Here is a 14,349-nt window from a genome sequence, read left to right as displayed (position 1 = left end):
ATATCTAATCTCTTGAAAGCTGTTGTTTCCTATATTTTAAGTTTTTTTGGGGGGGGGGGGGCATTGTTTCAAGTAGGTGGGTGAATCCAGTCCCTGGTATTCTATCTTGGCCTGAGGCAGAAGTCCTTGAACTGTTGAACTTTTATACTTTTTATGATTAATGTTTAAGTCTGTTTTATTAAAGTAATTCACTGTTTTTTCTTTTTTTGTATTATTTTTCCATTTATTTCTGAACATCTGTTTTTTTCCTAATAGATTTTTTTTGAGTGGTTATTCTACTCCCCTACATAGTTTAAAACAATTACATTATTCTTCAAATTCTGATGTTACTACTTTGAGTCTTCACTTTCACTGCTTCTGCTATTGAAGAAAAGTTCACAAATGATGATTTTGTTTCTTTTTTAGAAGATACTTATTAAGGGGGGTTTACTTCTTTCTATAAAAGATGCTTGGTAGAGATAGTTTATTTAAAATGATCACATCATTTAATATATTTAAAATTGTGTTTTACTATCAGGTTATCTTACATTTACAACTTGTTACTATAACAGATAAAATAAGCATATTCACAGTTAATCTGATGAGAAACCTTTGCTACTCTGAACACTATCATGCTAGCAGTTAGCTGCCAACCTTGGATGTACGTTTTGCTTTCTTTAGTATTTTATACAGTAAACCCCAAGTTATTGAGTGAATTAACAACATGGAACCCTCCCTTCTATGTTCTGTCTGTATACAGAAACCCTTATAATTTTGAGGACTGGCTTACCAGCAAAGATCAACAGCTCCTTTCTCCTCTTGACCAGTTAGCACATTCCAGGATAACTCCTGCTACTTTATATTTTCCACCTCCCTCACTGACCACATTCCAGTTCCACAGATTTGGTATCTCCTAAATTAAAAACGATAAGTATTTACTGTATATTGAAAAATCTGTTTCAAGATTCTCTTTTGACAGTTAATTGTGCAGAATATAGGTTATGTTTTCCCTAAAGGTAGGTAAAATAAAACAGATTGTAAAGCTACTGATGCTTTCATATTTTAAGAAAATGTGTAATGATATATTTTACCAAAACCTTCACTGATATATAGTTTCATATATATATATATATTTTTTCATTTTAATTTAGGATTTGCTTTCCCATATGCTACATATGGACCCACATCAGCGGTACACTACAGAACAAGTATTAAAACACTCGTGGATAATCCACAGAGACCAGTTGCCGAATGATCAACCAAATATAAATGATACATCACATGTCATTAAGGTAAAACAAGCGTACTTTTGTGCACCTTCTAAATGCTTGATACATGTCTCACCTGCACCTCCTAGCAGGGCCAGGAGCCAGCCCTGCCCCACCAACGCACCACAGCAGTCATGGCTGTGCCTCCCAGCAGGGCTGGGCATCACTCCTGCCAATCAACACACTGCAGTACTTGCAGCCACACCCTGAAGTGGTGCCAGGTGCCCTGCCCATCCTCACATTGGAGCTTTGGCCCCACTGCAACAGGAAGATCCATGCAGCCCACATAAGGGACACCCCTTGAGCACCTAGCTCTGGTAGCCAGAGGGGATTGTGCCTTTGGGCCCCACAGGACATCTCCTACATAAGGCCACTCATTGAAGACTGGGAAAGTTAGCCAATTTACCTAATACATAGAAACAAATACAGAGAGTTAGGCAAAATGAAGAGATAGGGGAATATGTTTCAAACAAAGGAATAGGACATATCCTCAGGAAAAGAATTAAATGAAGTGGAGATAAGCAATCTACCTCATAAAGAGTTTAAAGTACTAATCATAAATATGCTTGCCGAACTTGGGAGATGAATGGATCAACACAGTGAGAACTTCAATAAAGAGATACAAAATATTGGAAAGCACCAAACAGAAGTCATAACTGAACTGAAAAATACACTAGAGGGATTCAACAGCAGAATGGATAAAGTAGAGGAATGAATCAGCAAGCTGGAAAACAAAACAGTGGAATTCATCAAGTCAGAGCAGCAAAATGAAAAAAGAATTTTAAAAAACTAAAAATACCTTAAGGGAACTCTGGGACAACATTGAGCAGAATCCCACTTGCATTATGGGGATCTCAGAAGGAGAAGAGACAGAGAAAGGGCCAGAAAAGTTATTTGAAGAAATGATAGCTGAAGACTTCCCTCGTCTGGGGAGGGAAACAGATAGCCAAGTCCAAAGAGCCCAGAGAGTTCTCAATGAGATGAACCCAAAGAGATAAGCACCAAAACACATTATGATTAAAACATTAAAGTTAAGGACAAAGAGAGAATTCTAAAGGCAGCAAGAGAAAAACAGCTAGTTACATACAAGGGAAACCCCATATGTCTGTCAGCAGGTTTTTCAGCAAAAAACTTCACAAGGCAGAAGGTAGTGACATGATATATTCGAAGTGCTGAAGGGGAAACACTTTCAACCTAGAATTCTCTTCAGAATTATCATTCAGAATTGAAGGTGAGATTGAGGGTTTTCCAGATAAGCAAAAGCTACAGGAGTTCATCACCATTAAACTGGCCCTAGAAGAAATGTTAAAGGAACTTCTTTAAACTGAAAAGCAAAAGCACTAATCAATAGTAAGAAAACATAGGAAAGAAAAAGTCTCACTGGAAAAAGTAAATATATAATAAAGGTAGTGGATCAATCTATATAAATGAAGCATGAAGGTTAAAAGACAAAAGTAGTAAAATTAACTAAAATTACAATAAATAGTTAAGACCTGTATAAAATAAAAGCATGTCAAATGTGATATCAAAAATATAAGTTGTGAGGGCGGAGAGTAAAAAGGTAAAGCTTTGGAATGTTGTCAGATATTAGTTGCTATCAACTTAAAACAGACTGCTATTTACACAGAAAGTTATATGTGAACCACACGGTAACCACAAGGAAAAAACTTGTAATAAATACACAAAAGAAAATGAGAAAGGAATCTAGACAGAAAACTAAGAAGGCATCAAGCCACAAGCGAAGAGAAGAAAAAGAAACAGAGAGGAACTACAAAAAGCCATAAAACAATTAACAAAATGGCAATAAGTACATATGCATCAATAATTACTTTAAATGTAAGTGGACTAAATTTTCCAATCAAAAGATATACAGTAGCTGAATGGATTGAAAAAAACACAACCTATCTGTATGCTGCCTACAAGAGCCTTACTTCAGAATTAAGGACACACAGACTGAAAGTGAAGGGATGGAAATAGATATTCCATGTAAATGAAAAGAAAGCTAGAATAGCTATATTCATATCAGATAAAATAGACTTTAAAACAAAGACTGTAATAAAAGACAAAGAATGGCATCACATAATGATAAAAGGGTCACTCCACCAGAAAGGAATGACATTTATAAATACATATGGACCCAACATAAAAGCCAAAATATATAAACCAAAGATTAATGGAACTGAAGGGAGAAATTGAAAGCAATACAATAATAGTAGGGTACTTTGACACCTCACTTGCATCAATGCATAGATTATCCAGACAGAAAATCAGTATGGAAACATTGGCCTTAAATAACACATTGACCAGATGGACTTAATAGACATATACAGAGCATTCCATCCAAAAGCAGCAGAATAGAATTCTCAAATGTGCATGGAACATTCTCCAGGATAGATCACATGCTAGGCCACAAAACAAGCATCAATGAATTCAAGAAGATTGAAATTATATCAAGCATCTTTTCCAAACTCAGTGGTATGAAACCAGAAATAAATTACAAGAAGAAAATAGGAGAGGCTGGCCCTGTGGCTGAATGGTTAAGTTTATGCTCTCCACTTTGGTGGCCCAGGGTTTTACAGGTTCAGATCCCAGGCGTGGACATGGCACCACTCATCAGGCCATGCTGAGGCCACGTCCCACATAGCACCACCAGAGACGCTCACAACTAGAATATACAACTATGTACTGAGGGGCTTTGGGAAGAAGAAGAAGAAGAAGAAAGAAGACTGGCAACAGTTGTTAGCTCAGCTGCGAATCTTTAAAAAAAAGAAGAAGAAAATGGGAAAAAAAACACAAAAATGTGGAGACTAAACAGCATACCATTGAACAACCAATGGGTCATCAGAGAAATCAAAGGAAAAATAAAAAAATACCTAGTGGCAAATGAAAACAAAAATACAACATATCATAATCTATAGGATACAGCAAAAGCAGTTATACGAGGAAAGTTCATCACAGTACAGGCCTACCTCAAGAAACAAGAAAAATTTCAAACACTCTAACTTTACACCTAAAGGAACTAGAAAAAAAGAAGAACAAATGAAGCTGAAAATTAGTAGAAGGAAGGAAATAATAAAGTCAGAACAGAGATAAATGAAATAGAGACTTAAAAAAGCAATAGAAAAGATCAATAAAGCTAAGAGCTGGTTCTTTGAAAAGATAAACAAAATTGACACACCTTTAGCTGGACTCACCAAAAAAGGAGAGGGCTCAAATAAATAAAATCAGCAATGAAAGAGAATTTGCAACAGATACCACAGAAATACAAAGGATTGTAAGAGACTACTACAAACAATTATATGCTAACAAAGTGGACAATCTAGAAGAAAAGGATAAATTCCTAGAAACATAACAATCTTCCAAGATTGAATCATGAACAAATAGAAAGTCTAAATAGACCGATCACTAGTGAGGACATTGAAACAGTAATCAAAAACTACAAACAAAAATTCAGGACCAGAATGCTTCCCTGGCAAGTTGTACAAAACATTCAAAGATTTAACACCTATTGTTCTCAAACTATTCCAAAAGATGGAAGAGGAGGGGAAGCTCCCAAACCCATTTTTACAAAACTGCCTAACAGACAAGGACACCACAAAAAAAAAAAGAAAATTACAGGCCAATATCCTTGATGAACATAGATTCAAAAATCCTCAACAAAGTATTAGCACACAAAACTCAACAATACATTAAAAGGATCATACACCATGATCAAGTGGGATTTAGGGGTGCAAGGATGGTTCAGTATCTGCAAATCAACATGATACACAACATTAATGAATGAAGGATAAAAATTGTATGATGATCTCAGTAGATGCAGAAAAAGCATGTGACATAATTTGGCATCCATTTATGATAAAAACTCAACAAAATGGGCAAAGAGGGAACATGCCTCAATATTATAAAGGCCATATGTGACAATCTCATATATATATATACACACACACACACACATACAGTGGAATACTACTCAGCCATAAAAATGAAATCTTGCCATTTGTGGCAACATAGCTTGAGGGTATTATGCTAAGTGAAATAAGTCAGAGGGAAAAAAGTCAAAATACCATATGATTTTACTCATGTGGAATCTAAAAGGACAAATGAACAAACAAAACAAAATCAAACTCATAGATACAGGGAAAAGATTAGTGGTTACCAGAGAGGAAGGGGGTTGGAGGTGGGTGAAATGAGTGAAGGGGGTCAACTGTATGGTGATGGATGGTAACTAGGCTTCTGGTGGTGATCGCTGTGTAATGTATACAGGTGTTGAATTATAAAGCTATACACCTGAAACTTATACAATTTAAAAAAGTACAATGAATGCTTCATACCTAATAAAGCCATTAACACTGTTCACTGATGATACTTATTACCTTAAATTATATTTTTTAAAGGTTTATTTAGAGACTTCTTTGTTTTGTTTTTTTCTTTTTTAAAAAAAATAATGACTATGAAACACCCAGAAAAAAAGTAACCAAGTGGCAGTAAGTATGTGTTTATCAACAGCTACTTTAAATGTCAGTGGACTAAATGCTCCAATCAAAAGACATAGGGAGGCCGATTGGATAAAAAAACAAGACCCATATATATGCTGCATAAAAGAGACACTCTTCAGACCTAAAGACCCTCACAAACTGAAAGTGAAGAGACGGAAAAAGATAACTCCATGCAAATGGCAAAGAAAAGAAAGTTGGGGTAGCAATACTTATATGAGAGAAAATAGACTTTAAAACAAAAACTGTAACAGGAAACAAAGAAGGGCACTACATAATGATAAAGGGGACAACCTAACAAGAGGATATAATGCTTGTAAATATCTATGCATCCAACATAGGAGCACCTAAATATATAAAGCAGTTATTAACAGACATAAAAGGAAAAATAGTAAAACAATAATAGTAGGAGACTTTAACACTCCACTTACACCAATGGAAAGATCATCCAAACAGAAGATCAATAAGGAAACATTGGCCTTAAATGACACATTAGACCAGATGGACATAGTAGATCTATAGAGAACATTCCATCCAAAAACCGCAGAATACACATTCTTTTAAAATGCACATGGAACATTCTCCAGGAGTGATCAAATATTAGGCCACAAAACAAGTCTCAAAAAATCTAAGAAGATTGAAATAATACCAAGCATCTTTTACAGTGAACTGTTATTCAGCTTTAAAACAGAAGGATGTCCTACCAGGGCCAGCCCCAGTTGCCTAGTGGTTAAGTATGGTGAGCTCTGCTTCAGCAGCCCAGGTTCAGTTCCTGGGCATGGACCTACAGCTCTCTGTTTTTGGCCATGCTGTGCTGGCAGCCCACATACTAAAAAATAGAGGAAGATTGGCATGGATGTTAGCTCAGGGTGAATCTTCCTCAGCAAACAAACGAAAAAAGAAGGATATCATGCCATTTGCAATAACATGGATGAACCTGGAAGACATTATGCTATGTGAAATAAGCCAGACATAGAAAGGAAAAAACTACATGATCTCTCTTATATGTGAATCTAAAAGCGTCAATTACACAGAAGCAGAGAGTAGAACAGTGGTTACCAGATGCAGGGAGGAGGGGGAAATGGGAAGATGTTGGTCAAAGTGTATAAGGTTGCTTTATGTAGAATGAATAAGTCTAGACATCTAATATATAGCATGATGACTATAGTTAATAATACTCTGTTAAATACTGGAAATTTTCTAAGAGTAGGTTTCAGGTACTCTCATCACAAAATAATGGTAACTGTAAGGAGAAGATATGTTGACTGTAGTAATCATTTTACTATGTATATGTGTATGAAAATATCATGTATACCTTAAATATATACAATTTCTATTAAAAATAAAGTTTTAAAAAATACTTAAAAGCAAATTGAATGATGAAAGACTGATAGAAATAATACATTTTAGTGTTTTAAAAATTTGTAACTATATTATTGAAAAAATATATAGAAGCAATCAGGTATTAATTCATCAAGGGAGCATCAATGTACAGATCAAGTATACACATTATTTTCCTGGGAAATAAAGTTGTATTCTAGTTAAATCTTTCATGGTATATTTTGAAAGTTTTTCACCTTTAGAGATTGTTATTCAATTTGTGATATTTCTCATTGTTTTAGGGAGCAGTAGTTGCCACATATTCTGCCCTGACTCAGAAGACCTTTCAACCAGTCCTAGAGCCTGTTGCTGCTTCAAGCTTAGCTCAGCGACGGAGCATGAAAAAGCGAACCTCAACTGGCCTGTAAGATTTCCAGTGTTCCTCAGCCAAACTGGATGAAGAGAAAATTAAATGTGTGGCTTTTTGCCTAATCTTATATCAAAGGCATTGTTTTCTGCTACATTACTTGAATATTCTGTTTAAGCCTCCTTTTTTAGGGGGAGTGAGATAAAAAAAATCCACAGGTCCACAATATTCATACTATGTTGTTTTCTAGTAGTGTCCAAGTGTTTATTTAAGTACATATAATTGGTGTCCACAAGGTCCTAACAACTTCTCTGCATATTAACTTCTAAAGTTCCTTTCAAATAAAGTCACTTTAATAGTTTTTCTGGTTTCATACAATAATGGTTTGGGGAATCATTACCAACAATCAGGATGCAAATAGTGTAATGCCAAGCAATGTCAGTATTTTTTAACATCAGATCCTGAAGAATAGGCTTTTTTTTTTAAATAAAGAAAACAAAATGTATTGTAGAAGCTTCTTATTGTGTATAGCCAAAGAACTCCATTTGACTCTGTAGTTACTAAAATGTAGACATAGTAGTTTGGTGCCAGAGCAAAATTCATTTGTGCTAATATGTGAACTCCTGATATGGTTGGTGCCAAATTTTTACAGAAGAATTAAATCACAAATAATATGTGCAGACAGACCTGTATATTATCCATAGGTAGCCTCATGTAGAAATAAAGATTTCCATAGGGCTTCTGTAAATTTTACATCTAATGGAATTTTAGTACAAGTGAAGAATTTTTTAGCCAAAGGCTTTATATTGGTGTTGTAATTTACTACATAGGTCATAGCTAAGCCTTTGAAAATAAAGTACATGGTGTTGATACTACCTTGGTGTTATGTAAACTGACTTTCAAGCTAACCAATTGGATTTAATCACCAACTGTCCCCTTTATAATGAACTACACTGTTGTTTTTGGGACTTCCATGTGCTTTGAATTACAGTGGAGCGTATTAATCTACCTTGAATCCTATGATAATATAATTGAAATTTTACTGTAGTAGGCTTAGCATACATTATATAGTATAACACATTTCAGTAAACTTTAGACAATGCTGCATAATAGTTATACTTCAGGAAGATAAACTGACATTTTAAATAGGAAGTAATATTAATGATCTACATAAAATTTGAAGACATTTAAAAATCATATTTATTACAAAAAGATCTGGCCAAATTGGTCTTATTCTTAAATTTATGATTCAGAACCACTGTGTAGTATGTATTATTTTCTCTAAATGATGGGATTTTAAAGAATCTTTTTATGTTATTGAAGAAAATATCACTACTACTACTATGACTACTACTACTACTACTGACAGAAAGAACTCATGAATGTAAACTGGAGGATATTACAGTTTTGTTTAGTGAATATAAGTGAACTACTCATGTGTGCTAGGTGTACTGTTTGCTGAGTATTTTATTTTGCTTAGTTCAGAGAGAGAGTTGATTACTGAGCGCTGAAGTATACAATTTAGGATAGGAGACTTGTAACTTCGGTATTTAATAAAAGAAACTATACATAGTCTCTTTACAATGTAAATGATATATATTCCAGGCACAAAAATCTGTTTCTTGGGTGTGATATATAAAAGTACATATCCTTATTTTGAGGTGTCTTTTTGCAATAATTGAAAGACATTAAAGAACATCTAATGCTACTTGGAAAACATATGGCACTACTTAGAAAATGACTGATATCATATCTTGTGGATTTTTATTTCCAAATTTGGCTTTTTCTTTCTTAATTTTGCTTTCTTACTAGAAGTACTTGCATGTAACAATTTGTATCCATATATTCTAACTTATTTTCCTTGTCATTTTCTTATTTGTGCTGTTATGCCTTCTTATCAGAATTGATATGACAACCTCCGAGGTGTGATTTTGGTGTTGAACTTTTCACAACAGAGATACTATTTTCATGTATGCTTTTCTAGCAAAAGAATTAGGGTAAGTGAAATTGGAAAAATGAAAAATGATCACAAAATAACTTTCAGCTTTTTCGTAATCAGTAGTTTTTGAAAGTAGATGGTCTTAATTTTTTGATAAGTTTCTTCAGAAGGGTCATGTCATACAGTCCTTTCATGCAAAGAACACGACCAGAATTAAGCAATGAACAGCATGATTCCTAATCACTGAGTGAGAATTGACAATGTGTAAAAGACACAGATATACTACTGGATTTTCGCAATAATTGTGTGAGAGTTTTCTGCTGGAAAATTCAAACACTGTAGCTTAACAAGTGTAGTAGGGGGCAACCTTATTATAAAGGAAAGCTTCAAACTATACCCCCATTTTGTAGAAGGAACCCTGGGATGCCTAATCATGTCCATTTTGGCTAGAACTCTAGAGCAACAAATGCAGATATGAATGAGACATTTTTTGGATGAGTTTTCTATAAATGCTTAACCAGTAAAAACTAATCCTTTCTATAAGACTTTAGAATACTGTGGTTTCTGATGGATTCATGAATAATTATTTTGCATTGGTTTTCTTTGTAGTTGATGGTTCTTGGTAGTATTTGATGATAGCACAGTTTGGGGTTTTTATTGTCGTTTGGAAGGGAGAAGATACTGTACTTTTTTTTTCTCACAGGGAAAACACCAGGTTTACCCAGATGGACTAACAATCTATTGTCCTAAAGCACATATTATCATGAGTAAACTCAGGAAACCATTTGCAAGATGATTAAAATGTAGCACTGGTAGATGGTGATTTTGTGAAAAATGACAGTGGTTTCAATTCTTCCATAAAAATCAAAGTTTAGCCCATTTTGTTAGACCCAGGAATGCCTAAACATTGATTTTAGTAATTTATTGCCGTTGGTAATTAAGCATAGTAAAACATTTTGGTAACACTTTTGGTTAGCCCAAAGGGATTTCATATGTCTAGGCAACCCACAACTTAAGAACAGACGCTTGGTGTTTATAACGTTTCCTCATTGTGAAACATCATGTTAAAATAGTACTGCCCACAGAAACTTATTCACACTGATTGAATAGTATTTTCCTGACAGTTAGAGGTCCTTTATATGTGAAGAAGGGGAAGAACCGCTTACCTTTGCCTTAAGGTTAACTAGAAAACTTAGGCTTAAACTAGGCAAAGTATGTCTTTGGCATTCTCTACATTCGCTTTCTCCTGGCTTTCTAGCTCCCACATGCTGTCCTACTTGAGTACCTTGAGTACCTGACAGAGGACTCCATGATTAAAGCTTACTCCAGAAGGCTTCTGTGCCCCAAAAGGACCTCACAAATCCTCTTCTCCAACTCAAAACTTCCATTGTCACCAAGCAGCTATTTTCAGCTAAAAAGGTGCAAAGAGTGGTATCTCAGTAAATTAATTCACATTTTTCTGTAAGTAGCTAGTAGATAATTGGCATTTTTCAAGGAAAATGTCCATTAATCAAATGAGTTTCTAGTTGCTGGGTTTTCAGGCAATCTAACCAGATGAGAATAATTGTAAATTCATTTTTTATCACGGAAGATATTTTTGGGCAAGGGATACACAATATGCCGCAGGGTCAGATTATCCAATAAACTTTCTTTTTTGCACAGCTCGTTCCTTTCTGCTTCTCAGTCTGCATTTTCTCTTAACAACTTGCAAGTCTTTTAATCACAATGAACTTCTATGACAGAATGGTGTGAAGGGAGGCTTGTGAATGGTGTGAAGTTAAGGCCATATTATCTGTACTCTTGTTTCTCATAGTGTGTGACCTATAGCATAAGGAATCTCCCCTCCCCAGCCCCACTTTCTATTGTATTGATAAAGAAACAAGAACACAGAAAGGTTGAATGCCCACTATCAGTGGAGTCCGAGTCTCCAGGTCCTTTGTCTAGATTTCAGGACACCGAGATCCTATTTATCATGATGTTATTTCTCAACAAGAATGCAAGCCATATTAAGTATAGATTGGTGAACTGCAATTAAATTCCCATAGAACAATTTCTTACATTTCAAAGCTTATTCAGGTATTTTTGGCATGTATCTCAAAATGAATGATTACTGAAATTATCAGTACAATTCAGTAGTGTGCTATCTGCCTTCCTATGAAAGAGCATAGTGGCATTAATAGTGATTATTCACAAATACATTATACTTATGGATGCACTGTTCCTAGTTTTCATCTTACAATATTGTGAAGTCTGTTGTATAATTTGGATAAAATGATAATCCTTAATCACCTAAAATTCCATTTGGTTGCTAATACTTGAAGCTATATTAAGTCCTAAATTATAGACATAAGTTTCTTTGAAACATGAAGAAAAACACAAAGGAAAATTATTTTTAGAATACAGAAATTCAAGCTTGCTTACTTAAAGTATACATATATTCCACATGTACCTTTTAGTTTATTGACCAGCAAAAAAGCTAAATGCTTAAAAATAAACATGTATGTGATTGCCAAGTTAGGATTCTTTCTATATTCACATTTCTAAACCTTGGACAGTAGAGCTTCTTTGGATAACTGTTTTGCTTTCATTCTATTTGTCTAATTATGTGAACTAATTTATTCTTAAAAAGGTATTTATTAAGCATCTAATTTTATGTGGGTCAGTGCTAGAGAATGTACTAAGTGCATTAGTTTCTTAATAAATTGTCATAATGTGACCAAGTAGATTTATTTGCTTTTTTCTTTCCTGTCATCTAATATTGCTTAGGTCACATTTAAGTTCTCTTTTCAAGTTCACTTTCTCTGAAATTGATACCATTTATAGCAAAGAAATGTAAGTGTGTTTTTTAGTATGATAAAATTATTTTTAACATCACAAAAGCAATCTAGCGGGGAAACAGGAAACAGCCATTTTAAAAGTTATACAGGAAACCTTGATTAAATATCCAAATGCCAACATGGTTCGGAAATGGGAATTTATCTTGTCTTAAATTCCACAGCATAAAAAAGGAGAATGGTGGTTTTTCTTTGTTTGATTTTTTTAGAACAGTAAGTAGTGTTGGTAGTTGTGAGTTACATAGGGTTTATGTAGAGAGACCATAATTCGCTATAGCCAAAATAAAAAAAATATTGTCTTACCAACATTTCCCAAGCACTTTGGGATTCCTAACTTTATTTTTTGATATAGAAAATATGATATTTACTGGCATTTTATTGTGCTTCTCAAGACAGAAATGGCATTAAATAGAAGTTGTGTGTAAATTTGATATACATGTGCTTAAAAACTTAAAAGCTGCAATTGAAAGAAAAGGTCCCCAATGTTCAGGTGACTGTATTTTCTTTTTCTGACTACAGTATGGAGTTTATACCATCATTTATTTTATGAATGTTTTCTTTAAAGCACTGTTCCTTTTGACATTAAAGTTTTCATTGTACTACATTTTTCATGTAAGACCAACTCTAGTAGTGCATTTTATGGTGTTTTTTTCCCTCACAGTGCTGCTTAAAGAAATGGCTATCATTTTGAATTTACAACATGCCAAAGATGACATAGAAATTATATTTATTTTTGTTCTTGTTAAAACTCTGTGAGCAACATTTATCAAGATATCATGTTAAATTACTGGCATTCTCTGGGTACTAAATAAAAAGGCTGCAACTTTCTAACATTTTATAGTTTACCTTGCTTGATCATTTATGGATATAAAACTGTGTCTGCTTTTCTAAACACCATACACGCAGATTTCATTGAAAGTTGCTATACATTGTTCAGGAGCCAGTTCTGAAAAAAAAAAAAAGTGTTTCAAGGTGTTATTTGTTTATGCATATACCTTGATATTTCCTGAACTGTAATATTTTCCCACATTAGGATTACTCTTCTAATCTTCTTATAAGGCAAGGGAATTCAAGAAAATGAAGATGAAAACTTAAAATAATATTAGGACTTATCAGGGGAATGCATTTGTCTGTAATTTAGTTAAGGTGACAACCTTTTCTGTGATAAGGAAAAATTAAAATCTTACTCCCAAGTACTGGAAAAATTACCGTAAAGTTTGGAATCAAGTAGAATAACAAATTCTCCCCCAAAAAAGTCGTACTTTGTAGGCTATGTTAGATTATAGCAGTTATACATATACTCTGAGGTTCAGAAATGCATTTCGAGCCTGCCAATCAAAATCTCCATGTGCCTCTTCCGCTTTTTTCAACTTCTTAAAGGTAAACAAGATAGACCCTAGGAAAAAATTGGGAAGTCTGCAAAAATTGCTTTCCCACTGACCACCTCTTTTTTATCTCTCTTCTGCTTTTGCTTCTTTCCTGCCTCCCATCCCCCCAACCCCTTAGTAAAATATCTGATCATCTTTTATACATCATGATACATTAAGCAACTTATTCCCAATAAAATATTACTTTATTCTGCGTTTGTCTTTTAAGCATTAGCTATCAAGATAAATGCATTTTTTGGTCAGCAGGGCCCTGAAATAATTTAGGCCTACCAGGCTAAACCTGATTTAATCTTCTTAGGCTGTCTTGGAGGGTAGAGTGAGGGATAGAAGAAGCAGACTACAATTCGTTTCTTCCATAATTCCTTGACTCTCTTCCTTTTTACTTGGAGAGAGAGATTGACTGGAAATGTTGGGGACCTATTTTTGAAGGTAGAATTTATGTCCATTTACTACTGGCTTCTTCTAGAATTAGAACCTGCTCTACTCAAGCCTATGGCAGCCTCTCTGTATCTCCCCTTCCCTCATCCCTGTGCTCTACCTCCCTGCCTAAGCACAGGTTAGGACGCAGGCCTTACCTTTCTCTTTCCTGCTTCAAGATGCTCAGATACATTTATTGTATTTTCTGAGCCTAGGTATTTTAGATTTTTTCTTCTTTTTAAGTATGTTAAAGTAAGCCACTGTATTTGACCCCCTCTGATTTTTCAGATTCTAACAAAAACACATTCTCTTTGTTAATAGATGCATTTTTTACTTAACAGATA

The 14,349-nt window shown here is 34.4% G+C and overlaps 1 protein-coding gene across 5 annotated transcripts in view; it reads left to right on the top strand.

Moving 5' to 3' along the window:
- Positions 1-9,227, top strand: part of RPS6KA6 (ribosomal protein S6 kinase A6) — a 150,918-nt gene extending 141,691 nt beyond the window's left edge. For 4 of the 5 annotated variants that reach the window (XM_070502456.1, XM_070502458.1, XM_070502457.1 and 1 more), the window contains 2 exons: positions 1,131-1,271; positions 7,363-9,227. In XM_070502456.1, coding sequence (XP_070358557.1) covers positions 1,131-1,271; positions 7,363-7,488 — 267 coding nt within the window. In that variant the 3' untranslated portion in view covers positions 7,489-9,227. The remainder of the gene's footprint in view (positions 1-1,130; positions 1,272-7,362) is intronic. The other variant, XM_070502460.1, reaches the window with a different exon arrangement.
- The last annotated feature ends 5,122 nt before the right edge of the window (positions 9,228-14,349 follow it).

Source organism: Equus asinus, chromosome X, assembly GCF_041296235.1.
Source record: "Equus asinus isolate D_3611 breed Donkey chromosome X, EquAss-T2T_v2, whole genome shotgun sequence".
Taxonomy (NCBI): domain Eukaryota; kingdom Metazoa; phylum Chordata; class Mammalia; order Perissodactyla; family Equidae; genus Equus; species Equus asinus.
The sequence above is the reverse complement of the archived record's forward strand: the minus strand, read 5'-3'. Positions and strand labels throughout refer to the sequence as shown.